Source organism: Euprymna scolopes, chromosome 12, assembly GCF_053919585.1.
Source record: "Euprymna scolopes isolate OS-2025 chromosome 12, ASM5391958v1, whole genome shotgun sequence".
NCBI lineage: Eukaryota > Metazoa > Mollusca > Cephalopoda > Sepiida > Sepiolidae > Euprymna > Euprymna scolopes.
Window position 1 is genome coordinate 145,814,773 of NC_136493.1, and position 16,372 is coordinate 145,831,144.

Genomic DNA, 16,372 nt, shown 5'->3' on the forward strand with positions numbered 1-16,372 from the left:
ATAAGCAAGGAACAAAAAAGAAATTCAACTCGTTGTTTCAGGTTTTAATAAAAGACCTTTATTCCTCCTTCTCCGACCACATGTGACTTCTTGTATCGGCTATGATATCACCCATGTGTCTCTAATTTGACCCTTCTCTTGCACCTCTGTCCTCGAACGTAATCATCAATTTGCACATCCATTCTTTTTATAATCTTTTTCCTTGTTGTGATGTCATTTTGCACACGACTCGATCATTTGCATACAGCTTGCAATACATGCCGTTATTTACATACATTGTCATATGTGTATTTGCTCTGTTACATTAGTAAAATGAATAAAATCTTGGACTTTGGAATCTAGTAAAATTATGTTCCGGTTGAGAAGAAAGTTCTTGCAGAATTTTTACTTTTGATTTCAAATGATGTATTTTTAAATAAGTTTTTGTTATAATACCTTTACTTTATATATCATTTTAAAGAGCCCTATCTTATCGTTTAAATTACAGTCATTTAACACGATTGTCTTCTTTTGAGAACGTTAAATACAAGATGGGGAAAAAAGCAAATTCACACAATTTATTATTTCAATTCAAGGTAGGCCAGAAAGCTGATGAAACAGCTTGCAATATCAATGAAGCGTTTGGCCCAGGAGCCATTTTGTCGCGGCGACTAGTCTCGAAAATGATGTGTAGTGGTCAGCCATCAGATGCTGAGATCAATTAAGTCAAAGTCCACATAAAACTGTTAGCACTTGCTTCTGAATTAGACATAATGTATATGACGGTTTACAACCATCTGAGATAGATTGGAAAGACAAAAAAACTTGATAAATGGGTACCTACGAATTGAATGACAACTAAAAGAAATGCCGTTATGAAGTGCCATCTTCCTTTCCACAAAGGACAACATGTTTCTCGACTGGATTGTGACTTATGAAAAGTTTGTTCTTTATGACAACTGGTAATGCTCAGCTCAGTGCTTAGGCCCCGACGAAACTCTACGACACTTCCTGAAGCCAGAGTATCACCAAAAGAAGGTTATGCTGACTGTTTGGTGGTCTGCGACCAGTCTCATCCATTGGTGTTTTTAATGCAGGCAAAACTATTACTGCAGAAAAGTAGTCAACAAATGGATGAAATGCACTAGAAACTATAACAACACTCAGCATTAGTTAACAAAAAAATCCCAATTCTCCCCCACAATAATACCTAACTGCACGTTGCTAAACTGACCCTGCAAAAGTGGAACGAATTGGGCTACGAAACTCTGCCTCATCCGCCATACTCTCCAGCCCTATCAGCTACCAACTACCACTTTTTCAAGCATCTTGACAACTTTCTACATGAGAAATGCTTAAAAAAGTCTAGTGATATCATCGCCACAAGAAGGCAAAATTTTTACGTTACTGGCATAAATGCACTTGTTTTTTGCGTTGGCAAAAATATGTTGATTCTGCCAGTGCTCATTTCGATCAATAAATTTTTGTTTGAGCCGAGATATTAAATGATGAAATCAATTGAATCCCATTGTGCATCAATCCAAACAACGTGTGATCTCTTATACTCTATGCAGGCCCTTTGGTTTTGCTTTGAAATGCTGGAACATGGGCATGCAGTCTTGCATTTTAACCTACAAGCAGCTGTTCCCTTGAGATCCTATCTGTCTTTTCATTAAATTTATGAGCAATTGGTGCAGCAGTTTCAAAGCGGTTTTTGTAGACATTCTAACAATTCTTCGATTGTCTCTTTGCAATGTTTTGGAGGTCTGCCTGTTTTGAGTTTTGCATTTAATATTTTATTGTTGATTTACACCTGCTAATTACACGATCAACAACACTTTTACACATATGAACAATGTTAGAAATTTCTGGAATTTATTTTTTCTTAATAGTTAGGGACAATGATTTTTTTCTTAAAAAGAGAGCGTTTTGCATGTAAAAATTGACATTGTTTTAAATTAAAGTCTTAAAGATAAATGAACTTTTACTTTATAAGCTTCATCAAGATTTTTAAAACAATGTAAATTAAAAGTTTTTTGCAAATTATTAACATTGCTTCATAACGTTTGTCCAGTAATTTTCTTTCCTTTATTTAATTTTTATTAAAAAAAATTTAATGTCAAATGTGGTAACATTGTATAATATTCATACATTACACCCTAACCTTTATGCAGTAAAAATGTTATTGCTAATCATAGATATTTTCCAATGTAATTTTCCACATTGGTAACATGGTTTCAAAGGTAATTTCTGATTATTTTATGGTTCACTCGTTTTAAAAATATGAGTAGCCATTTCCTTCTCTTTTTCAGGGGAGTAATTTTTTATTTATACTGAGAATGTGGTTGGACATACTTTTTTTTCCTCTTTTTTAGGGAATAATTTTTGGATGTATACTTTATTTTTCTGTCATATATTATGCCCAATTCCTCTATATTTTTTTAATCGCTTCTCATGCTTATAACTCTTTTGGCAAGCCTCTGCAAATTTATGTAGAGTGAGATTGGCTTCACTTTCTAATTTTGATGGCACTCTTTGTCTGATTTCAGCATTCTTTGTTGACACAAGAATTTGAGCAAAAACGAGATATTTATTATTTATTATTTACAATTCTACCTGTCTAAAATCATTATAGTGCTTGTTTACAACCGACACAAACACTAAATAATTTTCATCATCCGACTTAGTCAAATTAAAACATTTCCACTTTTTGTGAAATAATGATGTATTGGAGCTGAAAAGTCCTGAGAGAAACTTCACGGTTTCTGTGAACTCCCATAATCTCATGGTCTTTTTAGGTAGGATGTAGTCTACGAATCTGTGTGTTCCACATTTCCTATTTTTGTAAAAGAAAACTTTTTTGCATCAGCATAATCTTTACAATCGATGTTGAAATAGTTTTCATATCTTCTAAGGAAAGCGTTGAACGTTTTATTTTCATCAGGAACATAGGCAAAAGTCGTTATGATGTTCCATATCATTTGCGAAAACGCTGTTACTGTTAAAGTAATATTTTGGGATTGTTGAATTAATCTTTCTTCAGCTTTTTTTTCTCTCTTAGGCCTTCTGTTGTTTTTGTAGTGCTTGTTGTTGTTGGAACAACTTTTTTTCTATTTCCTGTTGTTGCAACATCTGAACATTAATTTACTTGTCATTTATCTTGTGGACTTTTCTCAGGAGTGAAATTTAGAAAACTTTTCTTTCTAATAACCGCTGCAATATTGCTTATTACAGTTTAATGCTGTACGTTAAACAAAGTTTACGTTTTTTTTTTATTTATTCTCTTAGTTTTAATGGAAATTTTCTTCAAGTACAGTTTTGAGAAAGTTATTTTTTCAATGTCGAATAAAACATTCTTTTTTCCTTTTCTTGGTTGGAAGACTTCTATGAGGTATTTTCGTAGTCCCAGTTGAAAGACGATCTTGTTTGTTGAGAATGCTACTCTGTTGTTAGGTACTTTCAATGTGTAATTATTGGTATAGGTTTATACTTCTTTTTTGTTCAAAAAACGTATTTTTCTTTGTTGTTGTTGGTCCTTTTCTGAATTCAAGTTTTTTGTTGTCAGATTTGTTGCGTTTTATCCTCTTTATGAATTCGGTTTACTCGTTGCCAAATTTTGTGATTCAAAAAGGTCACTAAGAAAGACTCAGACGCGGACATTGTTCAGAAAAGGGTATTTCTATTTACAAGACAGAATACATAGATAATGAGAGTGGTAGTATTTACTGCATAATACACACACACACTACGAGAATCAACACCCCTCAGTTTATTTATGCTGTTTGGAAAAGTTTATATCTCTTGTATGAGTCTCCACAACAGTTACCTAATTTTAATTTGGATAATATTTATTTGACTTCCTTATTTATAGCTGTTTCTGTTTCGTTATTTGTTTTTTTTTATACAAAGATAATAGAATTTCTTTACAAACTTTTAATTAAAATGTTTTTACAAAGAACTTATTGCTATTATATAATCTAGCAATAATATCTTTTTAAAAAGAAAGATATTTGAATTAAATTTTGTGAATAGAAACAATAAAAAAATTCAATTTTGTTTTCTTTCATTGGAATACTTTTCTCTTTTTCAATTCTTTTTAACAGGACCATCTACTGGCCAGTATACACATTGTAAGTAAAATCGAAATATTAAACGGAAATTTATGTTATTGAAATGTTTAGAATGTAAATGATTTCTGTGATTATAATTTTTTTTTTAAATATGCATGAATTAAATAAGAATTTATTAATTATTTCTGCAATATACTTATTTACTTGCCTTGATTTCCATATTCATTCTCTAAAATCGTTTTTCTTTTCTTTTTTTTCAGTGGTTTCACCTATTTCTACAGGTAAGTTGTTTTGTATGAAATCATAGTTATCCCTATATTAGATTAGGCAATCATGCAACTGGGGACTTTTACCGGAGGCAATATTGATTTTCCAAGATAATTGAGATAGCAGTTAAAATTTCCAATATGAGATTAGTTTGATGTTTTTATGCGTTTTACGTACCAAATAATAAGAACCACAATGAACGAATTGATATTTTTATGCAGGATTTTTTCTAGAGAATTTGTACTTAATCAAGGTTAAAATACTGAAATAGTAACATTTTCTAAAATATCAATGATACGGAAGTGTTATTATCTGAAAAGGTCTCTGCTATCTTTCTGGCCTTCGGCTCATGTCATTAAAAGAATTTTCATGTTATTTGGATTCTTCGGACTAGTGTTCTCACCTTGAGAGTTATTTTCACGTTTTCATTGAGTTCAACAAGATAAACATGAAGAAATTTGGAAGTTACGTCGACCAAAATGTTGCAAAAATAAAACTCAAGATGGAAACAGTAGTTCAAACAATCCAAATAATACAGATAATAAATTCTCATTTCAACAATTCAGAAACGTAAAAACATTTTGTTGGAATGCATTATAAAAATGAATTAAATAATGAATTGCAAATTACAGCATAACGATTAATTCCAATTAACATTTTTCAGTTTAAACATCATGAATTATACACATTGTAACATGGCCATTACATTTGAACCATGTTCATTAAAGTTGAAAACCTTTCCCGAACCCCACGCCGTCCCACAAAAAGGAACAAACAAGGAAAAATAATTTAATCCGACTCAGCTTTTCTTTCTTTTTTAACACAAATCGTTTATTACCGTTTTTCTTTCTCCTCATCTCGATGCCAACTTAAGTCTCTCTCAATCAGTCGATATGTCCATCTCACCTGGCTGCATTTCTTTCTGCTCCACTATGCGCTGGCCGGAAACGGTCATTTCTTGTCTTTGACTTTACAGGTCTATCTTTTTCAACCACACTTTTTCTTTCGGACTATGTCATGCCCTTTTTTCCTTTTCTTGTTGCACCAGCTCGTGCACACTTCCTAATTTGCATATCAGCATTTTTTGGCTGCTGCTGCTAATATCCTCACAAGCCAGCTATCTTACAGCTTCTGCTGATATTTTCCCACGTGCTCATTACAATTGCCTCTGTTCAGCCTCGAAAGACAAAGGATACCCCCTGTAGGGGAAGCTGTACATGTAATTGTGAGGCAAGGGTTGCGCAATCTCCAACCACACCTCTCCTGAATCAGAACTCTTTGAGTCCAGTGGCAAGGAGAAGTTCAGGACGACTGGAAACAATGCTAAGTGGAAAGTTCATACGCACTCTGTTACGATATAACAACAACTGCTTATCATCTGTCTTCAAATGGAATTGTTGAGAGATTTCACGGGTAGTTAAATGTTCCAATTGTTGCTAAATCAGACCTTAATAAATGAACCTTATTCATTTTAGCAGTGAAGGATGTTTATTACTCCATAACAGTATTACTTCTCGCTATATTAGAAATCTTCTAAACATATAAAAACCATTATTTTTATTTTAGCAAGAGCTGAAAATAATATGCCTCCAGTCAGAGACTTTAAATGTTAGATTTCTCAGCTTCTTATAGGGATAGCAATGTAAAGAATCCATTTCTTTCTTGCTTTTTAAATTGACTTTAGCACGTTATGTAAAATTTATGAAGTTGCATTGTTAAATCTAAATGAAAGTAAACATATTTAGTCAACACCAAATGAAACAAATAAATCATTAATAGATGAGAATGAAAGAATGTTTTAGTATTAAGCAAGCAAACTCTTTGAAATTGATTTTACTTTCACAGATAATTGTCAAAATATGTGATAAATTTTGTAGCATTTCTTACCATATCTCTTGAGATTCTTTCTTAGAACTGCATGTCAGTGGAACTCTCTTCCGTTTGCCTGTTTCTCAGCTGACTACAATATGATTGTCTTCAAGTCCAACAAGAACAAGTTCTTGATGAGCCGTCCTCTTAAGTAATCAAATTTACCAAATTTCCACTACTAATGATTATTATGATATTGTCCCATTGTGTCACTGTACACTCATTACATCTTATCCTCGAGTGACCTCATGGCCTTCATAAGTGGTGACTCCTTTGTAAAAAAAAAAAATATAAAAAATGCAAAAATTACAGTGCCAACAAAATGAAGTCAGTTAGTAATTCTTTTTTATTTAAACAAATGCACCTCTATCTTCATAAGATTAAGCACTGTTTTAGTGGTTACCTGTGCCAGGCAAATTCGTTTGAATCAGTCCATTAATTTAGATTGTTTCAGCAAATTGGCCTGGCATTACTGATTGTTGTGTTGAATTTTACATTAATCCCGTAGGGATAGCAAAAAATAAAACATTCTTATAATTCTAGTGTAGGGATGAACAGCTCTCCCTTTAGAATATTCTAAGCTAGAAACTCCTTTTCTAATAAAAGGAATCCCCATATCTTGTTAGTGATACAACACCTGATAGCAACTTTTGTAATTTGTATTATGGGAATAAATAAATTATTTTAATTACTATTTATAATTTTCGAAATGGTTTCCTTGTCTTGGCTGTTATGATCACAATGTTTCGGCCATTTTGTTCTCCAGTCTTATTCAGAAAAAAAAAAATCAATTGAAAATGAATATGAGAGAAAGAATATTCTGACTTAATTTCTAGAAAATGTCTGTATGGCACAGTGGTTTTAGCATTTTATACTTTAGCACGTCAGAAGCAGACTAAAACAATGTTAATGTGAAAATTTTCAATGCCTTCTGTACAGACAAATTCTACATGACATTTACGATTGTTGCTAAACCACTGCCGAAACTAATGGGGATAGTTAATAAAACTACAGATTTTGGCTGTTATTAGTCCTGTTTTGGAAGCCCACCATTCAAACTTTTTGGTCTAACATTCACTAGTAATATTAATTGGAACAAACACATAAACATTGCCAAGGCTGCTGCAAGGAAGGTGGGTTCCATCTACCGTGCTATAAAATTTCTAACTCCTGCCAGTATCCTGTATTTCTACAAAGCCATCATCCATTCAACATGTGGAGTATTTTGCCAAATCTGGCCTGATGCACTGACCACTAGCCTCTCTCTCTTAGACCAGGTCCAATAAAGAAACCTTTAACCTAATAGATCTCACACTGTCTATCACGCTCCAAACCCCTGCCTAACACCACAATGTGGCATCCTTGATCTTGTTTTGCAAATACATTCATGAAAATTTGCTGCACTGCCTACAGTCCCGACAATCAGCAAAATTCCACCTCTTCATTTGAGAGATTTCCAGATTCTGGAAGGTTTTCAACTCTAGTAGTTTCTCTTCAAACTGCTAGTCTTTGGAATTCCCTCTCTGCTACTGACTGTACCAATATACACAAATTTAAATGTAATGTGAACAAACATTCCACTGCTCAAATCCTCACTTACGATCCCTATGCAGGTATGACCCCTAATTTACAGTAGCCTCTTATGTGTCAGTGTTAAAGTGCCTTGCCTGGGGTGAATTAAACTTTAAAAAACAAAACAATTTTTTAACACTTTAATGCCAAATGAGCTTGCAATTTATCAGGCATTAATGTTGTTGAATCAATTGAACAATCAGAATATTTTCTGCTCAATGTGGGACTAGCCTCTGGAGCACATTCTATATCATATCCATATAAACGTTACGGCATGCCAACAACTAGAGAGAAAATAACACTCCAAAGAGACAGACAGGCGTTTGTTAAATTAAAAAGATATTTAATTTTATAGCATTTCTAATATTAACAAATATACAATATCTTATATTCCAGAGACAACAAGAATTCCAATACCAGAAATATCAGGTTCATCAGTAGGTCAGTATCATTTTTTCTTTCTTAAAAAAAAAAAACAAAAAAAAATCAAATACAGCTCTATCCTTGTTATAACATGTTACATTTTAACAGACCCAACGCGTTGTATACAAAGAGACGCAAAGGAACAAATTAAAAAAAATCTTTTTTCAGTTTTAACAAAGGTATTAATTAACGGTACTTTCCAGGCTTTGCTTTGAAATATTTTCTTTTTGTATTCGATATCATACGCATTGTCAACAATCCATAAAAAAAATTATTACTAACTTCTTAAATTGACTAAATAAAAAAATCAAATAAAAGACGTAATTAAGTAAATAAATGGAAAGAAGGAGCAAAAAATGAGTGAAACAGAATTAACGTCCGACATCATAAGCAAAATATTATCAGCCCTAGCACGGCAAAGAGCATCACTTTTGCTAACTCTCTATATATATAATCCAAATAAGATAACATGCGAGCGACATTCCCGCTATGATTTATGACGGTGTCAACGACAAAAAAGTTGCCAATCAGAAGAAACCGTCTCTTGTGTTCCTTACTAATTCTGAAGAATTTTGAACACCAGGAATTGTATTATAACTTTTGTTTTAATGAACGAAAATTGAAAATTTTTATTTCAAAATATAGCTGAGAAGGTGACCTATGAACTAAAAAAAAAAAAGGTTGCAGCTTTGTTATATACACAAGTTCAGTCAAGCTCTCAAACATTACGGTCTTGTGCAAAACCTTATACTAACCTATCTTCATGTCATAAAATACAAACGGTTTTTAAAATAAGTCTAAAAAAAATGTGTCTAACGTGTTAGTATTTATTTGTTTGGGTTGATAGTAAAAATTAGCTTAATTCACATTTTATTTTTTAATTTATGAAAATAAAAATTATTATACAAAATTGCAATGAAGAGTTGAAAAAATTATTTTACAATGGTTGAATAAATACAAACCACATGAAAATAGAATTAAATACAATATAATTCTTTCAGATTCACAGTTTCAGTCTTTGTTTTAACACCATTCAATGATATGGGGGGACACTTTAGTGATCATCTTCTCAGTAAGAGGTGTAATCCTAAACAAGCTTCACGCTCACTAAACCTCAAACTCTAATAATTTTATCTGCAAGGATATATTAAAGATAATGTCTATCATAACAATCCGCAGACTATTGCTGAACTGAGGCTGCCTATCACAACCAAATCAGGATTTTATAAGTATAGAGAAGAGTATTTGTTTTATCACCATTCAATAATATATGGTGATACTTTGATGATCGTCTCATAAGTAAATGTGGTTATGAATGGGATTTACACTCACTGAATATAACCTTCTATCCCCTCTGATTTCTATAAAAACAGTCACCAGACTATTTCTGAACTAAAAAGGGTTATTGCAACTAAAATCAGAACAGAACCAAAAAAGGATTGTGTCATAGTTAATGAAAATTTTGCATGTTGTATTTATGCATGAAAATTAGCAAAGACTATTGTTGCAATATTTTTCACTCATAATGGGGGTATAGTCCCTCACCTTTAGGAGATTCTATTTATAAACGCTGCTGCTAAGAACTGATGAATCAAATTAATTTACGTTCTGCTACCAACCAATCAGAAATCAGTATTGCTCCACAAAAAAGGAAACCCCTTTTTTTTTTAACAATCTTGCATATGTTTTCATTGTGTCAACACAGGAAGAATCGTTTGCTCTTTGGCTACAAAATTATACAGCCAGAAACTTATACAGAACAGCTGTCTACTGAAACCTCGTCATCTCCAGGACTTATATAGAACAACTAACCATCAGAAACTCTTATGAAACTAAACATTTTAGCGTTAGAATCAGGATTCGGTTCTGGGGTTTGGGAAGGAGTAAGTCACTCTCTCGAAAACAGCACGTTTCTGCCCTCTTCTTTTCCAATCGACCACACCTGGCCTCTCGCCACCAATGTCACACTGCACAATCCGAACATCAGCAATACGAAATTCTTTTCAAGAGAAGATGTTCACGACTCTTTTCTCTCTGCCTCCCCCAGGGAATTTTTCCCAGCTTTTATATCCTCCTATCTAGAAAAAAAAGGAAGAGAGGAAAAAAAATAGCTTCTCCCATCATGCTCTGCCTTCCCAAGATGCCCTTCGCATATACAAATGCGCTGGCCATCCTTTCTTTCTTCTTTCCCAAAAAGCAATGCAGATACACCCGGTACGTTTCTTTTTTTTTTTTTCCTTTTTTTTTCTTCTTTTCTAACCATATACCCCACAAACATGGCTTCTAATTCAAGAGGTTATGGACTCAGCATGAAACTTTATTTTGATGGATCAGAATCCAAATTCGAATTGTGGCAAGTGAAATTTTTAGGATATTTATGAATCCAAAAGTTACACAAAGTAATTCAGGCACAACCTGAAACCAGAAACGACTCCGACTTCATTGAAAAGAACGCAATTGTCTTTGTGGAATTAATACAGTGCTTAGATGACCAAAGTCTATCACTGGTAATGAGAGAAGCCATGGATGATGGCTTCAAAGCATTGAACATATTAAGAGAGCATTATTTATCGAAAGAAAAACCAAAAATTATCTCTTTATATACTGAATTGACATCTCTAAAATGAATGGAAGCCAAGATGATTACAGATTATATTACAAGGGCCGAAATCACTGCAAATTCGTTAAAAATATCTGGTGAAGTTATTAGTGACAGTCTGTTAATCTCCATGGTTCTTAAAAGGTTACTGAGTGATTTCAAGCCATTTAACACCGTCATAACCAAAAAAGAAAAACCCATGACTTTTAGTCAATTCAAGGTGGCACTTAGGAGTTACGAGGAAACTGAAAAATGATCACAGAAAAAACAAATCTACAAATATCATTAAATTTTAAAATGCCCACATAAAAAACACCAAAATTTAATTATACCCATACCTGGAATAAAAACCGCAACTTATCCAAAAACAATTTTTCTCCTAAGGAAAGCATGAAAATTATTTGCTTTAATTGTGGGCAACCCAATCACAAGTTTCCAATGTAGATACAAAAATTTCAAAGGAGACTCCATTAAAAATGTGAAGAACTCCGTTAGCGAACATACATTTTTTATTTTTATTTTCATGTATGTTTGATGCTTCAACAAGCAGTAACAACTTCCTTGTCGATTGTGTAGCAATGGCACATGTAATTATGAAGGAATCTGATTTTATCAATTTTTATCTCAACTTTAACCCTTAGAGTCACTTTATAGAGCTGGCCAGCGGCAGTCGAGTAAACGATATCGTTTGAAGAGAGGCAATGCTAAAATCTCGCTAAGGAACAATAAAGGTGAACTTTGTTTCTGTATTTTGGAAAACGCTCTTCTAATCCCGAGATTTAAACCAAATGTATTTTCTGTACAAAACAAGGTGAAAGTATAAACTTTAGCCCCAATAAATCTGGTGTACCAAATGGAACTGTATTTGACATTAAAGAAAATGGAAGACTATATTATTTAAATAGTGTAGACCTATAAAAAACCGCCTGCTATGATTTCCAGACATGGCATAAAATTCTTGGGCACTGCAATATTCCAGATATCAAAATGTTGCCAAATGCGGAATGAAAATAAAAACATAAAAAAAAACTTAAACTGCAACGTTTGTATGCAAGGAAAAATGAGAAAATGTCAAAAGATACTAGACAAGAAGCCCACGAAAATCCTATCACTGATACATTGTGACTGAAACCAATGTGCAGAGAAAATTACAGGTATGCATTGAATTTTGTAGACGATTATTCTGGTTTAATAATGATTTATTTCTTAAAGAACAAATCTGAGACCCTGCTAGCAACTAAAAAGTATTTAGTCGACATGGCTCCCTACGTGAAGTAAAGTACATTCGCTCTAATAATGATACAGAATTCACTAATAAAGACTTTGAACTTTTATTAATTAACAAGAGAAATCGGTGCCTAAATCACCATACCAAAACAGGACTGCGGAAAGATCATGGCAGACACTTTTTGAAATGGCAAGATGTCTATTCATTGAATCAAAACTCCCCAAAAACCTCTGGACATAATGTTGATCGATGTTAAGAACAGATTAAATTTTAAAAAAAAAATGGTAGTAGGCAGGTAGTCTCGAGCCTATATCACTAAGGAGGAAAAGAATATGAAAAAAACGTGATGTCTTTGCCGTTGCGTCCCTCGCCAAACCGGAAGTGGCAAAGGTTTAAATTAAGGCTAGTCAATCGAAAAGAGGGCATGACTTTTGAAAATATCAGCGATAAAAAAGCAACTCCTCCTTGTAGAAAAGTTGAGGGCGAAAGAATTTATGTTTTTAGCTAATTTTTCGATATTTGTCATCTGAAGGGTCGAGCTTCAAAACGATACGAATCTTTTGAACATCTGTCGCCTCTGTCGAAAGTTCTAGGCAGACATACAAACATACATGCATTTAGACAGACAGGTGAGATTTATATTCTAGACTAGCAGAAGGTACCCGGCATGGCCCGGGTGTTTGTAGGTGTGTGTGTTGGCCAGGTGTTTGTAGGTGTAAAAGGAAAAAAACAGTTTTAGTAGAAAAGTAGGCTTGAACCCCGAACCTTTGACGTGGAGATGGAAACGAAATGGAAAAAAACCCTGGGACCTAGCCATCTCGGCCACGAGAGAGGAGGAATGAAAAACCTCTTAATTTAACGTTTATAAAATGAAATTAACAGGTGCGAGAACCTTAAGTCGCGTGATGTTTGACCTTGAAACATGACGCAGCTTCAAGCCAGTTTTCACTTGTTTTATACTGAAAAGCAAAAGATACAAGGGACGCTCTAAAAATCTGGAAAAAATAACGCGTGAAAGTCAGGCAAATAAAATAGACAGGCGACCCCCATTCATAACTCATATATATTATGATTTAGACAGCATATAAAAAGTTTTAAGAAGGAATGAGCCGACCGAAAAGTCCAGTGAAAAAAGCCTTTTACAGACATACACAAAAAGCGAACATACATACATACACACATACATACATGGTGATTGTCACTTCTTGACAGAAGAAGACTATCTTTCCCTTGCTTTATTGCTGATTACTCAGTCATTTTCATGTATTTTTGAAATATCTTCTTTTTTTTTAATTATATACACATATATACACTTATACATGCACACATATACATGTGGGGATGTGATCAAGATGCATCAATTTCTATTTTCTGTGCGAACGAAGGTGGCTCTTCAGACCAGCCTACAGTCTGTTACAAAGGTCACACTTAAACTGAGATTGAGGGATGCCAACTGGTGCTGCTCTACTGTGGACGCTCATATGACGCTTCAGGCCTCCACTCGATTTACAGACCACAGAGCAAACAGAACATCTGTGACCTGCAATGTTTTCCCCATCAAAGAAAGATTGATCTCCATGTGACCGCTTGTGGCTAGCTAGGCCAGCTCCGGATAAAGTCAATTTACCGCATAAATCACAGGTGTGGTTCTGCATGAAATCCTCTGATAGACCTGGTATATCTGACAGATTTTTCTTTTGGATATCACGCTTCATTTTTGCATGCTCAGATTTTTTCTTCTCAAAACTATCACAGCCATGATAGACCAAAGAGCGCCACTTTTTACAATCATTGGAAGCACTTTCCCAACTGAACATGTCAATACCAAGAGCTTTAAGATTATCTTTGATGTTATCCTTAAAGCGTTATTGAGGTGGGCATCCCAACTTCCCCAGAATTATCCATAGGGCACTTCTGTTCACCGTATCAAAAGCCTTAGTCAAATCAACAAAAACCTTATAAAGCGGAACACAGTGTTCAGTACATTTCTCCTGTAACTGCCGAGCAGAGAAGACCATGTCCGTGGTTCCTCTGCCCAGACGAAAGCCACTTTAGCTTTCTGGAATGATGGATGGACAAATATACTTTAACAATCTATTGAGTAGAACTCTGGAAAATACTTTGCCAACTGCTTCCAACAAACTTATCCCATAATAACTTTCACAGTCGGTCCTGGGCTCCTTTCCCTTGTACAGTGATATAAGAATTGCTTCAACCCAATCCTGATGGATAGGAACACCCCTCCAGACATCAGTGATAAGATGAAGAATTTCATGAACAAGTTTATCACCCCCATGTAAGAGGACTTCCAACGTTCACTTCCTTAATTGCATCTCTAATTTCATTCTCAGATGGGAACACAGACATTTCATGGATAAGCTTCTGTTGTGATAAAAATTCATTGATGACGTCCTCATCAACATTATAGGGGTTGTCAAAGAGATCAGAATAATGCTCGGTCCAACGAAGAAGAATCTTGTTAGGATCCTTTATAAGGGCAATTCTACCACTTGAGAGTAGGGGAGATGTAGATAGTGTTTGAGGACCAAAAGCTTTTTTAAGCAAATGGTACATGTGTTTGAGGTCTTTACAATCAAAAGCCATTTGGATTTGGTTGGCGAATTTAGCCCACCATTGATTCTTCATTTGGCGGAGTTGCTTTTGGAGAAATACCCTTGTTTGCTTTAAGTGACTGTCGGAGGGACTCTCGACCTCCATGAGAGGCAGACAACATCTTATGGTGCAACTCATTTTTAGCACTTAAGAGTTGAGTAATTTCAGAATCATTATCATCAAACAAATCCTGATGTTTAGATTTGCGGAAGCCAAGAACATCTACACTTATTTCATAGATTGTATTTTTAAAATGCGCCCATGACCCATCAAAATCAGCAGAATTAATTACGGATCGAAGCTTTTCACGTACACTTGGATCATCCAGCCTGGACACATCAACCCGCCTCAGAATCCCAACACCACCCAACCTACACTTCCTCCTTATACAGATTTTCAACTTCCCGCATACCAAAAAGTGATCTGTGCTGCATTCAGCTCCACGCATAACACGCACACTACAGACGTCCCGCAAATCTGCCTTCCTGGAAATAATGTAATCGATCAAGTGACCTTGTTTTGAACGAGGATGGGTCCAGGTAAACCTATGGACCTCTTTGTGGCTGAAGAACGTGCTACAGATAGCAAGGTCAAACTAAGTGCATAGATGGAGAAGATGCAGACCATTACTGTTGACCCTACCTACACCAAACCGGCCGAGTGAGTCCCAGGTGTGATGATCCTTGCCAACCCTTGCATTTAGATCACCCATGAGTAAGATCTTCTCAGATAAAGGAATAGAGGAAATGGTACGACTGAGATCTTGGTAAAACGCTGTGATGGTGTCTTCATCATGACCAATGGTAGGGGCATACACAGATAAAATCGTCATATACCTACTGTGTGCAAGAGGGAAGCGCATCATCATAATTCTGTCACTTACACAGATTGGCTGTTCAATCCTCTTCACCAAATCAGAACGCACTGCAAAGCCAATTCCACCTTCTCGTCTCAGCCCCGATGGTTTTCCTTTCCAAAGAAATCCCGAGCCCACTTCCACCAATTGATCCTCAACACTCAATCGTGTTTCAGACAATGCCGCAATGTCTATGCTGTACCTAGCGAGCTCTCTTGCAACAATAGCTGCTCTACGCTCAGGTCTTTCATTATCCAGGACATCTAGCAAAGTTCTCACATTCCACGTAGCAACAGTTAGGTTATTCCTCTCCTGGTAAAATTTTGATTTTCCTTGTTTATTATTTTTCTTCAACTTTATCTTGTTTTTCCTGCTAATATAGTGCAGCCGCCGACTGCAGGAAGCTGACCAGCTAATAAAAGGGTAGACAATTTTTAGGTCACCTTTTGTCGACCCTTCCCAAATTCATGGGTGAGCAGTGTATCCCTAGAAAAGGCTGCTCAGCCGCCAGATCATCCACCGAAGTTGCTTCCACCCTGTAAGCGATTTAGTCGATGATGTTAGATAACTCACTGGCCGCCTATGTGTAGATTTGCAGCTATGCACTTTCAGCCCGCTAAGCTTGTGCACGTCGCCACTCACCTATCGCCATAGGACTTTTACTTTTTTTTTTTTCTTCGAAAGATATCTGCACATAACGATCGCGACACAACATGCTTGTGCTACACATATTGTACCCTCTCGCACCCTATCACTGGTTGCACAGTGACAAACTGATGTAGTGAGATGACTGAGCAGTGGCATAGTGTGCATGTTTTATTATCATGGAGTTTTACCTTTCCAGCAACTGGACATACACACACACATACACATAAGCAAGAAAACATGCATATGTA

At 35.1% G+C, this 16,372-nt stretch overlaps 1 protein-coding gene across 1 annotated transcript in view; it reads left to right on the top strand.

The window, feature by feature from the left end:
• Positions 1–16,372, top strand: part of LOC145291527 (uncharacterized) — a 1,250,821-nt gene that overhangs the window by 486,859 nt on the left and 747,590 nt on the right. Inside the window, exons 38-40 of the mRNA XM_080137518.1 lie at positions 4,083–4,109; positions 4,310–4,330; positions 8,154–8,198. Of these exons, the coding sequence (XP_079993644.1) occupies positions 4,083–4,109; positions 4,310–4,330; positions 8,154–8,198 (93 nt within the window). The remainder of the gene's footprint in view (positions 1–4,082; positions 4,110–4,309; positions 4,331–8,153; positions 8,199–16,372) is intronic.